General features: G+C 35.3%; 1 protein-coding gene across 12 annotated transcripts in view; it reads right to left on the bottom strand.

The window, feature by feature from the left end:
• Window positions 1-16,255, bottom strand: part of EXOC1 (exocyst complex component 1) — a 32,343-nt gene that overhangs the window by 13,384 nt on the left and 2,704 nt on the right. For 3 of the 12 annotated variants that reach the window (XR_012587112.1, XM_074588101.1, XM_074588103.1), the window contains exons 2-11: window positions 14,490-14,623; window positions 13,476-13,606; window positions 11,258-11,417; window positions 9,666-9,853; window positions 8,494-8,721; window positions 8,118-8,250; window positions 7,844-7,953; window positions 7,235-7,288; window positions 3,020-3,169; window positions 1,484-1,589 (exon numbers count right to left, since the gene is read on the bottom strand). Coding sequence is in view for 10 of the 12 variants with exons in the window: in XM_074588101.1 (XP_074444202.1) it covers window positions 1,484-1,589; window positions 3,020-3,169; window positions 7,235-7,288; window positions 7,844-7,953; window positions 8,118-8,250; window positions 8,494-8,721; window positions 9,666-9,853; window positions 11,258-11,417; window positions 13,476-13,606; window positions 14,490-14,613 (1,384 nt within the window). In the remaining 2 variants the exon portion in view is untranslated. Of the gene's footprint in view, window positions 1-1,483; window positions 1,590-3,019; window positions 3,170-7,234; window positions 7,289-7,843; window positions 7,954-8,117; window positions 8,251-8,493; window positions 8,722-9,665; window positions 9,854-10,364; window positions 10,386-11,257; window positions 11,418-13,475; window positions 13,607-14,489; window positions 14,624-15,377; window positions 15,467-16,255 lie in introns of all 12 variants that reach the window. The other 9 variants (XM_074588104.1, XM_074588106.1, XM_074588108.1 and 6 more) reach the window with 5 other exon arrangements.

The raw sequence follows: 16,255 nt of genomic DNA, 5'->3' as shown, positions 1-16,255 counted from the left end.
TACAAATTTTCAAAGAACTGGGCACTTGGGCCAACTTTTGCATATCAGTCAGCCACAGACTCAGACATAAACATACTCTTTGTAAGACTGTGACAATGTAATATTACAACAGAAATCAAACCAAGAGAATCGGTTAAAAAAAAAAAAAATATCTTCATTGCTCTCCTCCTTGGCTAATCTGTGCAAAGTTCAAACGCGTGAGGTTTGCACAAGTACACAACAGAAGCTTTCTCAAGGTACAGCTTTTCCGCTGACGAATTGCAGGATCTCCTTCTCCAAAATGCCTGATCACTCCATAGCATTTACAGACGTTAGGAAATTGCTGCAAAAACTGTCTCCTCACAAATGCAAATCACAAAAAAAGTGCCAGGATGAAGTGTTTAGAATGTTTTAGAAATCAATTTATATTAGGATAAAGTGTTTCATTCTTGCAGTAAGACAGCTTTTCAAGATTTATGGATTTAACTGCTCTGACAAAGACACATAATGGCAGCACTTGCTCTCCACGTCCAACAGCTTGCCAAGACTTATCTTTCCAGCTCCCCCCCCCTCCCCCAAGCAAGCCTCACCACTTTCCTGCTCGCTTCCTTTCATTACTTTTTTTCTGTTCTCTACCATCAGACTTCAAAGTATAAGTTCAGGACCTTGGTTCTGAGTTCATGGGCTTGACAGAACATACTCGTTAAAGCTGCACATTATTTCTGAATTTAGAAAGTGGTGAACTGTGGCAAATATAGGAATTTTAAACAAGTTTTGAAAGAGTGCACTTTAAAATATAGAATAGCCGATATATAAATACACCTATATCACTGTTGCTTTCTAAGTATTCAGGTTTGGTTTGTTTGATTTTTTTATTTATTTTTTTTTTTTAAAAGCTTCACTTCCATACTCACACTAGACTATTTAATTCTAGCAGAAATACATACTGCCTTAAACAGAAAGACCTACAAGTTAACAAAGTATGATTTCTAGTTTCAGACTACATGGGTAAATCTCACTGAAAACACAATGAAAACACAAGTTTCCTGAGGCAGAATTAGCATTAAAACTAGCTTCTTCAAAATTCACCCAGAACTTACTAAAAGCAGAAGTAATAGCAGAAGGAACACACACACATGTGCTGCCCAAGCTTTCTTTAATTACAAGAGTTGATTTTTCAAATTTGTTCCAGTAATAAAGTGAGATAGTTCAAGTAATAAAATATGGTTGGTAGTTTGTTAAAAACTGAGTGTAGATTTGAAAAGCTGAGAAATACCACATTTTATCCTTCTATCTTGACCAATTGCACAAGGTTTCAGTTGTGCTACTTCTGGCCTTGTGGAAGTCAGAAGTTTTACCGGTTCTATTTTTCATCCAGCTTCTTCCACCTTGCCAAAAGTAAACAATTTTACACGATTATAAAATTGGCCCTAGGTGTTGTAACGAGTATTTTATAAGCAAATAATAAGATTCAAAGCAAGATGTGTGCCTCCTGGAAGCTTACCAAACTTTTTTCCTTCTCTGGTTGTGCCCGTCATCTTGATCTTGGCGACTTCAAAGAAGTCTTTTATTTCCCTTTCATATAGTCGTGATAAATAATCCATATAATTCTTAAAAGAAAAACGTAAAGTTAGTTAACAGGTACACATATTGATTTTGTTCTATTACAGTTAAATAGATCTTAAAAACCCGGAAGTATATAAGTTCTACTAAGTAACAAACTGTTTTGCATTATATATGTGAGTATATTTATATTTTTATAGCATGCACATGATATTTAAGCAGGTTATGTTCTATTTCCTAGTAAGTTCATTAAGCATTAATCAGAAACTGCTACTTCTCCATAAGGAAAGATATGCAATGGGTACATATAAATAGGATTACTAGTGGCGGAGCATCATAGAATTCCATTCAAGGGCAGCACCATTCCTTGTAGCGTCTTTTACTTGACTCTTACTATGCCCCCAAAAAGCAAACAGGATGCCACTCCTACACATCTTCCTGAGTACGTGACCTCCTTCATTACTATTCTTACAAGAAAAGCAAAAGACCAGAAAACTTTGGGAGGCACAAACTCCGTGTGCCTACTTACTACAAGATTCAATTAGTCCTAAAATGATTTGTTTGCCACACTGCCAAAAGTAAGCCGAAATTTTAAAAAGACAAGAGGCACAATAACTGAAAAAATCCGAATATTATCTGGCTTGTTTAGATGTTTAGTACACAGGTTACGATATTTTACTTTATTGACAAAGATGACCCAAGAATTTTTTTTCCTACATTCCTCAAAATTTTTTTACTTAGCACACACAATACATAAACATATGTACGTCTTAGTTGATATTTGTCTTCAGTGTAAGGCAAATGGTCAATGAATGATTGACATCTTCATGATCTTCTAATAAAAAAAACTATTTCAAAGCCATTTTAAGAGTCTAATTTAAATCTTCCACAGTTGAGCTTTTAAGAATGACCATACTTTTTTATTAATAAAACACAACTTGTTCTGTAAGGGCTAACTTTCCCTTAACTTCTATCTAAATGCTTTCTATACTTCTGTAGTAATTCTTTCACTACGTGACAGTTTTAAACACAGTAGATAAAAGCTACATATATACAAAGCCAAAATGTTTCTATTTAATCTACTTTACAAGAGACCTCTGAAGTTTTTGGTATTGCCAAGTGAAATGAACATCTGTTGAAATAAAGATGTCACATAGGCAATAAGCACATCAACATGAAAATAGCTTAATCATTTTCCTTACTAGACTGTAAAATGGGAAACCTGTTTTACATAAATATTAAGATTAATAACTTATGATACCTCAGAACAGAGACATAGAATCTTGGAGGGGAAAGAAATACCAGATAAATACCAAAAAAAAAAAAAGTTTTCTACTCCAAAGAGGAATCCAAAGTGGATTAAATTTAATGTAAAGGAGTATTAAAAGCACATGCACATACACACAGGCAATTCTTTTGACCCTCAAAAATAGTATATTCTGTACATTTTCTAGCATCATTTGAGCACTTCACATACCTTTGTTAGCCCTTCGTATTTTGCATAATCTGTGTTCTTGAGCCACTCCATCAGTTTAGCATATCGAAGTAAATCTCTGTGAAATGGATGGTGATTGGGTAATGTCAATTCAACAGAGTGCTGGGCAAGAGTAGAACTCTGATCGTGACCCTTGATAAGAGAAAATATTAAAGTAAATCTGAAAGCACTATACCGATGTAGTAGAAGTTTCCTGAAAAACTTAAAATGAAGACAGTGTCCCATTCAGACAAACAGAAAAGCATCAAAATATCTTTCACAGAAATAAAGTCTAGAGATGCAGATTGAAAAGATGCCTGACATAATACGGACACTGAGATGTTACAGCTGTGGCAGATAATGCATCTTAGAAAGCTTGTTCATCGTAAGGCTCTTGTTTACCACTTTGCCTTCAGGGTGAGTCAATTTGGCATTTTTTGCACAAGAATGCAAGGTACCCTTGAGTGAAGATTTAGTGATAAGTGTTCAATTGTTTCTGAAAAAATTTAAGAGATTATTACATTACTTCTCTAAACCAAAAAATAAAATGCATAGCTGCTTCTCTTCAAAGATATTGTTCCCACATACCGTAACACATTTCAAGTCCCAAGTCAGTGGGTGGCCTAGGTAATTCAGGAAGCAAGCAAGGTAACACCACGTTTCAGCCACGTAGCAGAACACAGAACTGTCAGCCCTGGGTTAACGGAGGGGAGGATGGGACTTAATTTCAAAATGGTTTTAAAGTTTTCTGTAAAGTCTTTTTTACCTACCTTGCAATAAATACAGCAACAGAACTTGATCTTAAGTATAGTTTGTGCCATGCCAACACAAAAAGATTGTCCTAATTGGTCTCCCATTCCTGTAGCATAACATGCAGGTGGTTTAAAACTGCATTTGCATGTCTTTAAGTTGGAAAAGAAGCCAGTTTGGATCACAGAGTCAAAACTAAAGCAACTTTGGCTCACCCTTCTCTATTGTATTGGGTACTAATCAGTTCAAGTCTTTGGTTAAAAAAGCCCTACAAGCTTCCACAATACATTCACAGACTTTTGTCTTAAAAAAGTGAAGATGAGAGCCTTGGTATTATTTGTAAAATAATATAATTATTTGTATCCAACATGAACATGCACGTACTTTAAATCCTGTTCTCTCAACGACATAAACTGAGACACAAACGGACCCAAAGAAACAAGTCCTAGACAGCTTCATTCATTTATTCTCAGAGACAATGGTGAAGGGTCACGCTGTTAATCTCCCTTCTAAAAACAATCTTGTAGCCTGACTCCAACAAAAAGCCAACTTTGTAAAGTGTAATTGTTGCAACATATAATTTGGAATTATAATCCAGACAGCATTAGCTGCTGATGTGACTCCTGAGGTTACACTCGATACTGTGTGTACTTCTGGGCATGCATATAGCAAATATTTTCAACAGATCTTTGATACGCTTCTGTCCTGGTTCCGGTGGGGATAGGGTTAACTTTTCCTGGTATTCCATGCCATGTGAGCCACGCCCACCCTGAGCTGCCGGGGGAGGGGGCAGGAAGTTGCTGCTTAAAAGCGGGCTGGGGCGTCCCGAGTCCGGCCGGTCGGCGAGCGGCGGGGAGCGGCGGTTCCGTAATCGCGTTTGTATATTCCCCTATCCGTGGTGGTGTTGGTGTTGTTGTTGTTGTTGTTTGCCTGTTCCCTTTGCTGTTCTGTTAAACTGCCTTTGTCCCAACCCAAGAGTCTTGCCTTTTCTTACGATCCTTCCTGTATTAGGAAGGCACGTGCGAGCGGCACGTGGTTCTTTGTTGCCATCTGAGGCTAAACCACAACAGCTTCCATAAAAACTAGACATAGAAAACCATTTACAGTTCTCTCCCCTATCCCCTGGTGTGCAAGGTTCCTACAGCATGTACTTTAATGTTCAAGTTCGTTACAGTTTAAGATAATTTACCTGCTGGCTTTCACAGCTTTCTTCAACTACGTCAGTCCAAAGGCTAGTTCATATTACTGCTAGGATATACTCAGCTATCCAAATTTTTATTGCTTCTTTCCTATAACAATTTTATTCATGTCCCTTGATCACATACAACTTATTTTTGCTTAGCAGTTGCATTCTTCATAAAGCTAGATGACAAATTCCCTCCTAAAATAAATTTCTCTCTCCAAGCCAACTTTTCCCACAGGACTAATCATTCTGGATGTCCTGAATTACGTCCTGTTCAAGTCTGCTCCAAAACATTATGGAGCGTCTAGGTATCCCTTCTTCATCTAATTAACAGGCTTCCTCTCACTACATATACATTTCTACTAACCGTTACCAAATGTTATACAATAACATACAATATTATTGTTACCATATAATATACAATATAATTGTTACCAAATTTATACAAACTGTTACTGTAAGGTTGTTACTCAATTATTTCATAGTTTTAAAGTTTCAAGCTATCTCATATTTCAAAGGCAAAAAGCCCAGAGTTGCCTTTTAACTGAATGCTGAACCTCGTTGTTAAAGATTTATTTAGTTTTTTTAAAGTTATAGACACACAGTAAGGTTAATCAAATATTATTAGGACACAGTAAAGACAACTACATTAACTTAGTTATTATTAGTTAGTTACTGCAAATGGTTTTTAACACTGCAGTGAACGTCAATCCAAAGTTGCATTTCTGTTTTAAACTTCTAAGATTTATTCTTAATTTTACATAAAGGAGATGAAGCACCTTCATATCCTATAACAGTAGTTTGCCAGCATTGGGTTTGTTTGTTTTTAAAAAAGAACTCCATCTAAGGAGTTCCGAATCAGGATATGTCTTGCTTGTATTAGCAGTTGTGTAGACATGATTGTATTTTCATTTGCCATTTTAATTTAGAAATCTTTATCTGCCTTAGTTTTTTTCTGAAGTGCTTTTTTTTTCCAAGCAACATTCTAAACAAATAATGCAACTCTTCAGATGTTAAAGGTAACAAAGTATTCCAGTTAGACTTTTCAAAAACATGAGACTGTGAAATTGCTATATTCTATTCATCAAACTAACAAAACAAGCTCATTTTTAGTAAGATAACACAAAAATCTGTTACACCTCCAACACTTGAATCCATACCTCAAAATGAAGTACACAACCTTTTTTTTTCTTTAGCAACAGGCAAAAAGGCTTTGCAGAGACTCAACTCTTCCAGTTAATGAACTCTTTCTGCTTAATCTTACAGCAAGGTCATATTTTTTTATCTGCTGATAACAGCTAACAGCAGGCCAAAACTTTTCAGAGGGCAAATTTATATGAAAGACAATGGTGAGGCCACTACTAGTAGCAGAATTTTTTTAAAAAAATAGATATATAAATATGCAAATTGGTAATAGCATTCTCAATAGCACTGAAAAGTCTCTTTAGAAGTATTTCATCTAATACATGCAGTATTACATAGTAATAATAATCTCTTACTGCTTTTAAAAATAAAATCCTCAGAACAGAACATCAGAAAAGACATTCTGTTAAACAGTCACTTTTATACGCAAGTCCAATATTCAAACTTTGTGAATGCATTCACACAGGACTTACACAACATAGCTTCTACTCGCTCATTGAGAGGTCAGGACACATAGTCTGTGCTCAGGTTTTCAAAATATTAGAGTTCACAGGAGAAACCTATCTTCTTCAGAACAGAAACTAAAGGCGAAAAATTTAACACACTGTAGAACTGGAATTCTTCTGCAAAGTGAAAAAATATAGGAAGCGCTTATGTTTGCCATAAAATGCCAGGCTTGTACTCTCAAATGGAATTTTCTATACAATTACCCAGCATAACTCTATTCCATTTTCTGCACACAGTCTAATACATAAAAACAAAAACTTCTAAAACCTTGATTGTGCTAATATGTATAAAAAATGGTTTATTTTTTGTCTACAAGTATTGTGATTTCACACAACTGCAGTATCTGTACAGTTGTACACATATTACAATTTCCTGAAAATACTTTTCCTCCATACACCTTGATCTGCCTCTCAGCAATTTCTGGAGATCAGACGAGAGGAAAGTTATCTCAAACAGATAAACAAAGCATGAGGGCTGATAAAAATACTGGAAGGGAGAAGGAACATTAAGTCTGATGCTCTGCAATTGGTAAGGATAAATTTCTTTTTGTAAAGCCAAAGATGCAGCTGCTAGTTAGAAAAGTCAAGCTCCAAAAAATTAGTTAGAAAAGCTTGTATCAAACCCGATGTACTCACTGGAACTGAAAAAGAATGGGACCTGCTATATAGTTGAAGGAAGTTCCGAGTCAACTAATTGGAGATAAAAAAAATACATAAATTAAAAAAACCTGATGCTATAAAAGACATCCAGCGTTTAGGAAACAAGTCTCGGAACACTGATTTCTGAATTTTTCCAGTTAAGACCCACAAAAATTAATGTTTAGACATTTTACTCTGTATGGTTTGTTTTGGGATTTTTTTTATGGCCCTTGAAGTTGAGACAGCAAGAACTCCAACGTTCTCAGCCTCTGACATCCTTAAAAAAAAAAGTCAATGCTTTTTCTCCTCAATTAATCAATCTTTATAATTAAAATAAATCCTTATATATCATATGATGTGTTTAATTCAGATACCAAACCCACTAAAGAGAGGTGAGGGTTTGTTTTTAGTTTGTTTTTTTTTAATGTAAGAGACTTCTGTAGGCAACTATGATTTGGTGTGCTTAGTAATATCTCTGCCTAAGTGCCTCTAGCAGTCCATTCATTTACTGATTACACAGAACATTTCCAATTTCAGGTGGATTGTTCTTCTTCTCAGGAAAAGATTGTGACTGAAAATTTCATATAAAATAGTAAGAAACAATACCTGCTGAACAAATACGCTGTTCAAATGACTGGCAAGTCTCCGTGCAAACTGCTCACGCAAGTCACTAAACCGCTGCTGCTGTTGTTTCACTGCATGAAGCATATCATGTCCTAAAAGCAAAAAGAACTTCACAGAGTACAAAATATACAATAATATATCATATGTGGGAACCAAAAGGACCAGAGGTCACAATTTCCTCAATCTACAAGAACCAAAATCTAAGACTAGTCAGATAAATTTTGTATGTTAGACTGCAGCCTAACAAAAACATTACCTGGACGAAGAGCTACATTCATACACTGCAGAAGGGCATCTGCTGCGTTAGTGCAGGCCTCAATGCCTCGAGAAGATGTCAGATCTCCCTCCTGAAGGGCCTTTATATGACCTTTAGCCAAATCCATATGATTCTACAAAATAATGGATAGTACTGTCCATAAGCCAGATGCAAGTTAGCTTGCTATGCTGAATCAAGAATGATAAATACAATTCCATCATTATAAAAACTTACTGAAGTTAGTGCAATAATAAAACAGAAAAATAAACTCATTATTTTAAATGAACCTCATATACGGTTACTAAAAACAGTAGCACCCTAAAAGAATTTTATACCTGACGTGAACAACCATAGTAAACACAATAAAAATGCTTACCACTAAGAACTCTATCTCTGACAGTAGCTTCACATTATTTGTGTTGCTGAGATGGATTAGATGATTGCTTTCTGAAATTTGATCCATTTGCTCTTTTACACTCTGAAGCATTTCTTCATAACTGCTCAGCTTTAGCTCAATTTGGTCAACTTCCTTTAGAGCTTCATCCAGCAACTTCATCAAGATATTCACCTGTTTCTCCGAGGCCATAATTGACTGGATATTTGCCTGTACAGAAGATGAAGCCACATTTTAAGAGACTTTTTTATATCTCAAAAGCATTCTGATATCTCCTTCTATTGCTGTCAAATAAACACTTTCCAAAACTCTTTATGAAAGAGACAATATAAGCTTGTAGTACTTCTCATTTAAAGTGTTATTGTACACACCAGTCCCTCAGTCTATAACACTATTTCATAAAGAAACGATACAAAGACAAAACTTTGCTCAAATTCTTAGAGTTGAAGTAGTGATCTGCACAAAACTAAAAACCAGACAGTAATCCGTACTACACTGGAATATTTTTAGTTCCAGAATAACAGCTTAGGTGATAAGGTCACATTTTCTGTTGAAAGATCAGCTATTGCTATGATAACAGCCATTTTCAAAATATAAGAGCAACATACAACTTGACAATTTGAGGAGGTCGTTGACTGTTCCCTCAAGACTGTAACCCCTGCATCCCCGTAAGTTTTCTAAATGACCTCTAGAATGTTGGGTTGTTTAAAAAGCAAAATAACGAACAATCTAGTACTGTTACAGACAGTCGAATACTCCAATGTTATCAGACTAAACCATGCTCGTAATTACACCGGGAATAGTATTTTAGGCATAAGAGTTCACATCCGTGGACATGAATGCCTATTCTCTCTCTCTCTCTCTCCCTTCACCTCTGCGTTCAAGAAAGGTATATGCAGAATGCCTCAACTCTCTTCTCAACTCCTCATTTGAAAGCCTGTGACTCACCCCCGAAGGTCTGGAAGGTAAAGAGCAAAGTTGAAGATATTTAAAATCTGATAATAGGATGTAGCTCTGCTTAGGAGCAGATATACACTTACATTTAAATATGCAGCAGAACATGTTAGCTACTTTTTCAAGGAACACTACGTGGTCAGTTATCAATGAAAACAGCTCAACATGCTAACACACTGTACACTAGAAGAAACATTTACCCCATCTAGGACTTGTAGCTCTCTTGACAACTTCTCTGCAAAGGCTTCAGCATTAGAAATAGCATATTCACACCCTTCCATCATTATTTCAATATCTTGTTCCTCTCTTGCATTTAACTCCTGGTATTCATCCACAGCTTCTTCATCACCTCCTGCTACACTTTGATTCTCTCCACTTGGAACGGACTCTTATGTAGAGAAAGGAAATAAAATATGTTATCAAGTGCAGAAAGGCATGAGCATTTTAAGAGTACTTACTCTTTGTAAGTACTTTGTTTGTAAGGTAGTATGTTTGACTATCTTTAAGTAAATGAATCCATGAAACATTTTTCATAACAAGCACCTGCTACCTGTGTATACTTTTTTTCAAGTCTCAGTCTTCCATGGGCTTTATTAATATTTCCAGAACTGGTTCCCAACAGTGATGTTTTCCAAATTATGCAACATAAGCAAAATACAAATAGCTACCTTCCTTTATTGTATGTAATCAACATCAAAATATATTACAGTATTACGCTAGACTTGTTAGCGGAAGATCAGTAGAAGTTAGAGTCTCTCTTTTGGTAAACAGAGCATAAGGGAAACATACTGAAGTTGATTAAGAAACGTATCGTTGAATAAGTAAAAGTTATCTTGAAAAGCATATTATTTAAGAAAAATTGCTTACAAAGCAAAATAAAAGAAAAAGGTGTTACGCACCTTCTGCAACTTTAGGCAGTTCTGAAGAATTAAAAGGTATGGAAAAGCAGAGGAAAGGAAGCAGAGAATGTTAGCTAGACAAAGCATGAACAGTGTGTATATTCTTAAGTGGCAGTAAGTTTTAATGTTTTAATATTGCACAAACGTGAAAAGTTAGAGGTTGGTTAAAAACAAATTTCAATCAACACCTAAATACAGAAGTGCTATCCCTCCCTGTTTTACATTTCTAATTCAAGTTCTTCTGCACACGCCAGTCTAGTGTTTAATATCAACAGTTTAACCACTTCTGACAGGCTCAATGTGAGATATGCTTACTCATTAGGCTTTATGAAAAAAAATTAACTATTAAAAGATAAGATGACTGTAAAAATATTTACTACAGCACAAGTGAACAAGATACAAAGCCTTCTTAAAAACCAGCCACGTAAACTGTAATGGGGTCCAGCAGAATTTCACTCATGCTTCATAGTTTATAAACTAGAAATCTGATATTAAACCTCACATAACCCTTAGCATGTTACTGAAGCATTGCTTTTTAAAGCATTTTTTTTAATTCAGAGGAAATGAAAACAGGAACAAAAGCAGATTCATTATACATTTAGACCTACCAGATCTTGCAGGTAAATTTTATTTCATTCAAGAAACAAAATGTCTTAGAAATACAATAAGCTTATCAATATTTAGAACTTCATTAATGAAGTATTTTGTCTTGGTTCTCAGTTCACTAACAGAAAATCTGTTATCTAGTCACTTTGTTTATCTGAAGACTTTGAAAATATAAAAGACTAAAATTGAATAGGAAAAAACACCAAGATTAGGATGATTTAAGTATATCTTTTTTACATCAATAATTATTAAAACTTTATACGTAACATACAGTTGTAGAAATGTACCTTCCAAAAGCTGTGAACTAACATTAATAAAGTCAATTTTCTTTCTAAGATATCTCTGATTGAGTTTCCAGATACATGAAATGAAGGTGTTCTTTTCCACTGTGCTGCTCGCAACCCATTTGTACACTTTGTCAAAATGCAAGTCAAATTCAGGATTCTCCTGCAAAAAATGAGATATATTACAGGCTCAGTAGTCAAATGATTCTCTGAGCAGCAGAGATTGTTTAAGCATTTATTTATTGAGATGACAGGATAAAAGTGAAATTACACAGAAGCCAACCTTAAGCTGATACACGAACACTGGCACCCTGATGCACCTTAATGAAGGTGCTAAAACATTTGAAGCTGAAAAACCAGAATCCACGCTATGAAGACAGTATTTTGTCAAGCCAGATAAGGCAACAGTAACGCATAATACAGACATCTATAAGAGTTCCAAGAAACATTTGACAGCGCTGTCTGCCCTGAAACACTGTCCTTAGATGGACTTAGGCCTTGTGTTAGCCTTCTGAAACTAAAAAAGATAGCTGTAATTACTGACAACGTATACAACACAATTCAAGAAGAGGGGAATAGACAAGGGAAAAAATGATGAGTACTTCATATATTTCATAGATATGATAGTATTTGATAGCACTGAACAGGATAGAAAAGACCATTTGGTATTTTAATGGTAAAAAACTACTATAGAAGTATTTTTAACTAGATTTATTGTCTGATGAGAACATTGCTTTGATAACATCTGATTAAAGTACTTTCCTTTCTACAGCCACTTATGAACTCAGTAGGGACTGTAAATGGTAACAGTCTGTTTTAAAGATCACATTCCAAGCATTTCACAAGGTCCAGCCTCCTTATGATGAAAAATGTTATTGCCTCAGGTACATGTTAAAATCTTACTTATATATAGTTTGTAAAAACTACTATTGCTGCTACTTATGACTTAATACTGTCACTACTATCTGCAGAAGCAGGCTGCATATGAAACCACACATGATAGGAAATGGTATTTCCTGTAGAGCACAATAAAAGCAGTTCTGTTTTTTCTGTAGCTTATATTGATAAACATAATTACCATAAATTTCTAAAACAAGAGTATCATTGCATAAAATTTGAGTTGGCCGACAACTAGTGCAGGAAAGGCCTGTGTTAAGAGTTGCACAGGATCACATTTGGAAACCAAAACACGATTATCAACTTTAATTCTGATGTTTTTTACTGAGACAGTTTGGCATTCGATGTTTGTTTTTTGAAAGCAAATTTCAAAATCACTCTTTAGAATGGTACATACATTACAGCACATTGATGAAAACAGTTAACCAAATTCTGTTTTGCAAGAAAAAGCCCTGAAAGATGGTCTAATTTTAAACAGAACCTTAAACTGAAAGAAGCAATTCTCCAACACAGTATTTAGGAACAGCAAGGAAAATCTAAAATCTAGCGAACAGGTATGTTTTGTTGTTACAGTTATCCATATATTTAACCTAAACTTGGAGAGGGGGAAAAAAACCAAAGAATTTTCAACTTCATAGTTTTCTGCACTATTCTTCCAAATCACCAGTTAACAGAATATAAAACCACACACCATGGGATAAAGAGTTTTCACCTCTGTCTGTTTGTACATCTTAGTTTATGACAACAGATATATTTAAATGGTCAAAAATAGGTTGTTCTCATTGTTCTAGGGAAAAGAACACCACCTCAGGACCATACACTTTCCAACAAATGGCCAGTGTCATGATTCAGAGAACAGATAATAAGAGCTCACCTTCAAGCTTATATACTGCTCATTAACAATGTATTGAGTGTCCTAGCAAAAAACATTACAAGCAGCTCAATGTCATTAGTAAAATGGTCATAATTTTTTTTAAGGGGAAACTAAGCTTGGAGTAAAAATTTACATATGACTTGAAACAAACAAAAAAGTACTGGTCCTTAGCACAAGCACTGTACAGTCACTGAGAGATCACTACAAGAAATTGGGCAGATATTCAAAATATTGCTATCCAAGCATATCTAGACTACTCTTACTCAGTTTACCAAGGTTATATTTTTGGAAAAACTGGATGAAAATGCAGCACACGAATTTATGTAATTCCTAATTAATGTGTTATGATTCTAAGCGTTAAAGCAGTTAGTATCAAGGAAGTTAACTCTGACTCGGAACCAAAAGGATGCTCTGAGTAGAACACTAAATGAAAAAAAAAGTTTTACATACTTTAACAGCATCTTTGGCATCAACAACAGCAAGATCTCGAAGCGCCCATGCAGTCTGCCTTTTGTAGAAATCTCCCTTGTCAGATTTTTTCACTTTTACCACATTTACTTGTACTGGTCGTTCCGTTGTCACTGTTAAATGAAGTAAAAGAATAATTTCAAAATGCACAAATTACTTTAACACCTGTTTCTGCTGTATTTCAACTTCTGAAATGAATTACCTGTGACAGAGGTTTCATAATATTTATTTGATGAAAAGAAACCCTTTGAAACATTTTCATCCACAATATCCACAGCTCAGTTTAAGTCTCAGTCAACCAGCTATATGTCTCTATACAACTTCTGAAGTAATGAACCCAATTTACAGATATTTCTTTGATACAGCAGACCTCAGACCATGGCCACATAAACTGACAAAGCACAGAGGCAACTGGAGATTACAGTCAGAATAAAAATGTTTTCTGACAATTCTCAATCAAAAAAAAATTCTTGCAAGCTAATTTATTGACAGATACACATCATTTTTTGAAGACATGTAACATAATACACATACACTCAAAGGAACATTAGAACTCAGATCAGTTACTTGCCTTTCCAGAGCCTTCTGCCTTGGACTCTAACCAGTACTCTTATTGCATTTTACTTAGGCTGATCAGCCTAGATGCCTACTAAATCCCCACTTAAGCACTATATAAAGCCTGCTTCAAAAGCCCACCAGTCCCACACAAATAATTTTGATTCTTTCATTTCAAATTTCAATGAGATCTGGGAATAAAAGGGGTTTGTTTCTTTGTTAGCAGAAGCAATAATGTAACTATAAACTACAACTGATTTTCTCCATTAGAAATGGAAAGTACCTATTTCCTTAGATAAGTAAGGACTAGTAAGTAAGGACTAAGGAAAGTACCCCTTTCCTTAGGGGCAAGAATAAATATTGTAAATAAAGCTAAGACAAAGGCAACTGAATAAAAAACAAAAGTGAAGACAAGAAATACACTGTGGTATTACTATATACCTGTGGCACACAAAAAGCAGTTTCTCTTCTTTTTGCCTGCTTTGCACACGTTCACAATGCTCAACAAGCGTTCATCGTTGGGAGTGAAAATATCCCTCTGTAAAGCATGCTTGATTGCAGTCATTTTCTCTCAGCTGAAAGATTTTAACAAGTCATAATACATTCAGGCACATTTAACACACACAAAAAAGAATATTTACTTACAGCAATGACAGTTTTTTGAAATTAAATTTTACAGGTAACTTAATGAATCATAATCTAGACAAGCATGACAGATAGGTAGAAGACCAACCCACTTTAGGAAAAAGTTCGAGATAAAGCTTACTATCTTACTTCAGATAGACAACTGTAATTTACCAACACTAGGATGATCCTTCTGCCTAATTTAATGGAGAACAAAAAGCTTCTTAGAAATAAAGCGGAACGTGAGGCATTAACGAACAAAGTTGAAATAAAAGTCAAGAAAAAAAGACTCCCTCACTAAGTAGTGAAATTTTAGAATGGGTATGAATGCTGTGGATTCGGTAAAAATCTGTTTGAAGACGGGTGAACGAAATCCCCCAGAAATTTGACAGGACGGAGAATGTGAAACTAAAGTCACTACAGTAATGACCTTAAATGAAACAAAGTCCAGAATCCTTCAAATATACCTAAAACCTTCAATTAAATTTTCAGGACTTTTTCACCAAATCAAGGTTACACGCTTGGCAGGCGAAATTGAAAATAATGTTACATTTAGAGGGAGAAAAAGTGTCTCTGGCTCCCTGCTTTGCAGGAAGATTTCTGGAATGTATTCTGGATACAGTATTCCATGGCAGTCATTCAATCCACCACCCAGATGCCATAATTTCAAGTCTAACAAATTATTACTTTTCAGTCTTGGTGTACCTTATACACATCCTAATTCTCTTCTGGTAGAGGGAAAAATCAATCTGATTCAGGATCAGTGTCCCTGCATGCTTCTTCACTCCCTCCTCCTTTGGCATCATGAAGAGAAATACTAAATTAGTACTTGATCCCATGTAATGAGAGCGTTCTAAGTATCCTGATCAAACAGCTTTCTTAAAGCAGAAGCAGTACATCACATTCTATTAGGTGGCAAAAAAAACCCCAAACCAATCAACCAACCAACCAAAACCCAAACAGTCTGTACTAGAGTTTTCTCAGGTTCATACCTCTGTAAAGAACATTTATGGTGGTTATCCGATGTCAAATTCACCATTGCCAATTTCTGGAGAGTTACTAGAAACTTATTATTACCATATGAATGGACCCTGTTTATAACTTAACTTCATCCATCAAACAGGCATTACTTTTTTTTTTTAATTAATAAAAACATAAGACATTGCAGAGGGACCATGTAATAGAAATTAATAATTTTTTTCTTAAATTTATCTTCTGGATATTGAAGCCTCTTTCATAAAAGCTCCCTTAGAACAGCTCCTGGAAGACACAAACTATGGAGACGGATACACACCAAACCTCTCAGCCTCTAGAAAGACAGTGTTGTGTTTCTTTGTTTTGTGTTTTAATGTTTTGCAAAGACCTGCTCCCGTGCTCTCGCCAGCTACCACATTCAATTAAATGTAACAGGCTGGTCGTCTTCCTCTTTATTCTCAAATGAGGGTCTGGCAATTGCTACAGTAATACAGAATAAAGAAATGCATCTTTGTAGCTGGTAGAAAGTTCAACTTCAAGGCTGTCTAGATGTGAAAAGACCACAGCACAATTTTGCAAAGATTAGTCCATTAGATTTGACTACTTTG

Source organism: Larus michahellis, chromosome 5 (genome assembly GCF_964199755.1).
Source record: "Larus michahellis chromosome 5, bLarMic1.1, whole genome shotgun sequence".
NCBI lineage: Eukaryota > Metazoa > Chordata > Aves > Charadriiformes > Laridae > Larus > Larus michahellis.
This window is presented reverse-complemented; position numbering and strand designations above follow the sequence as displayed.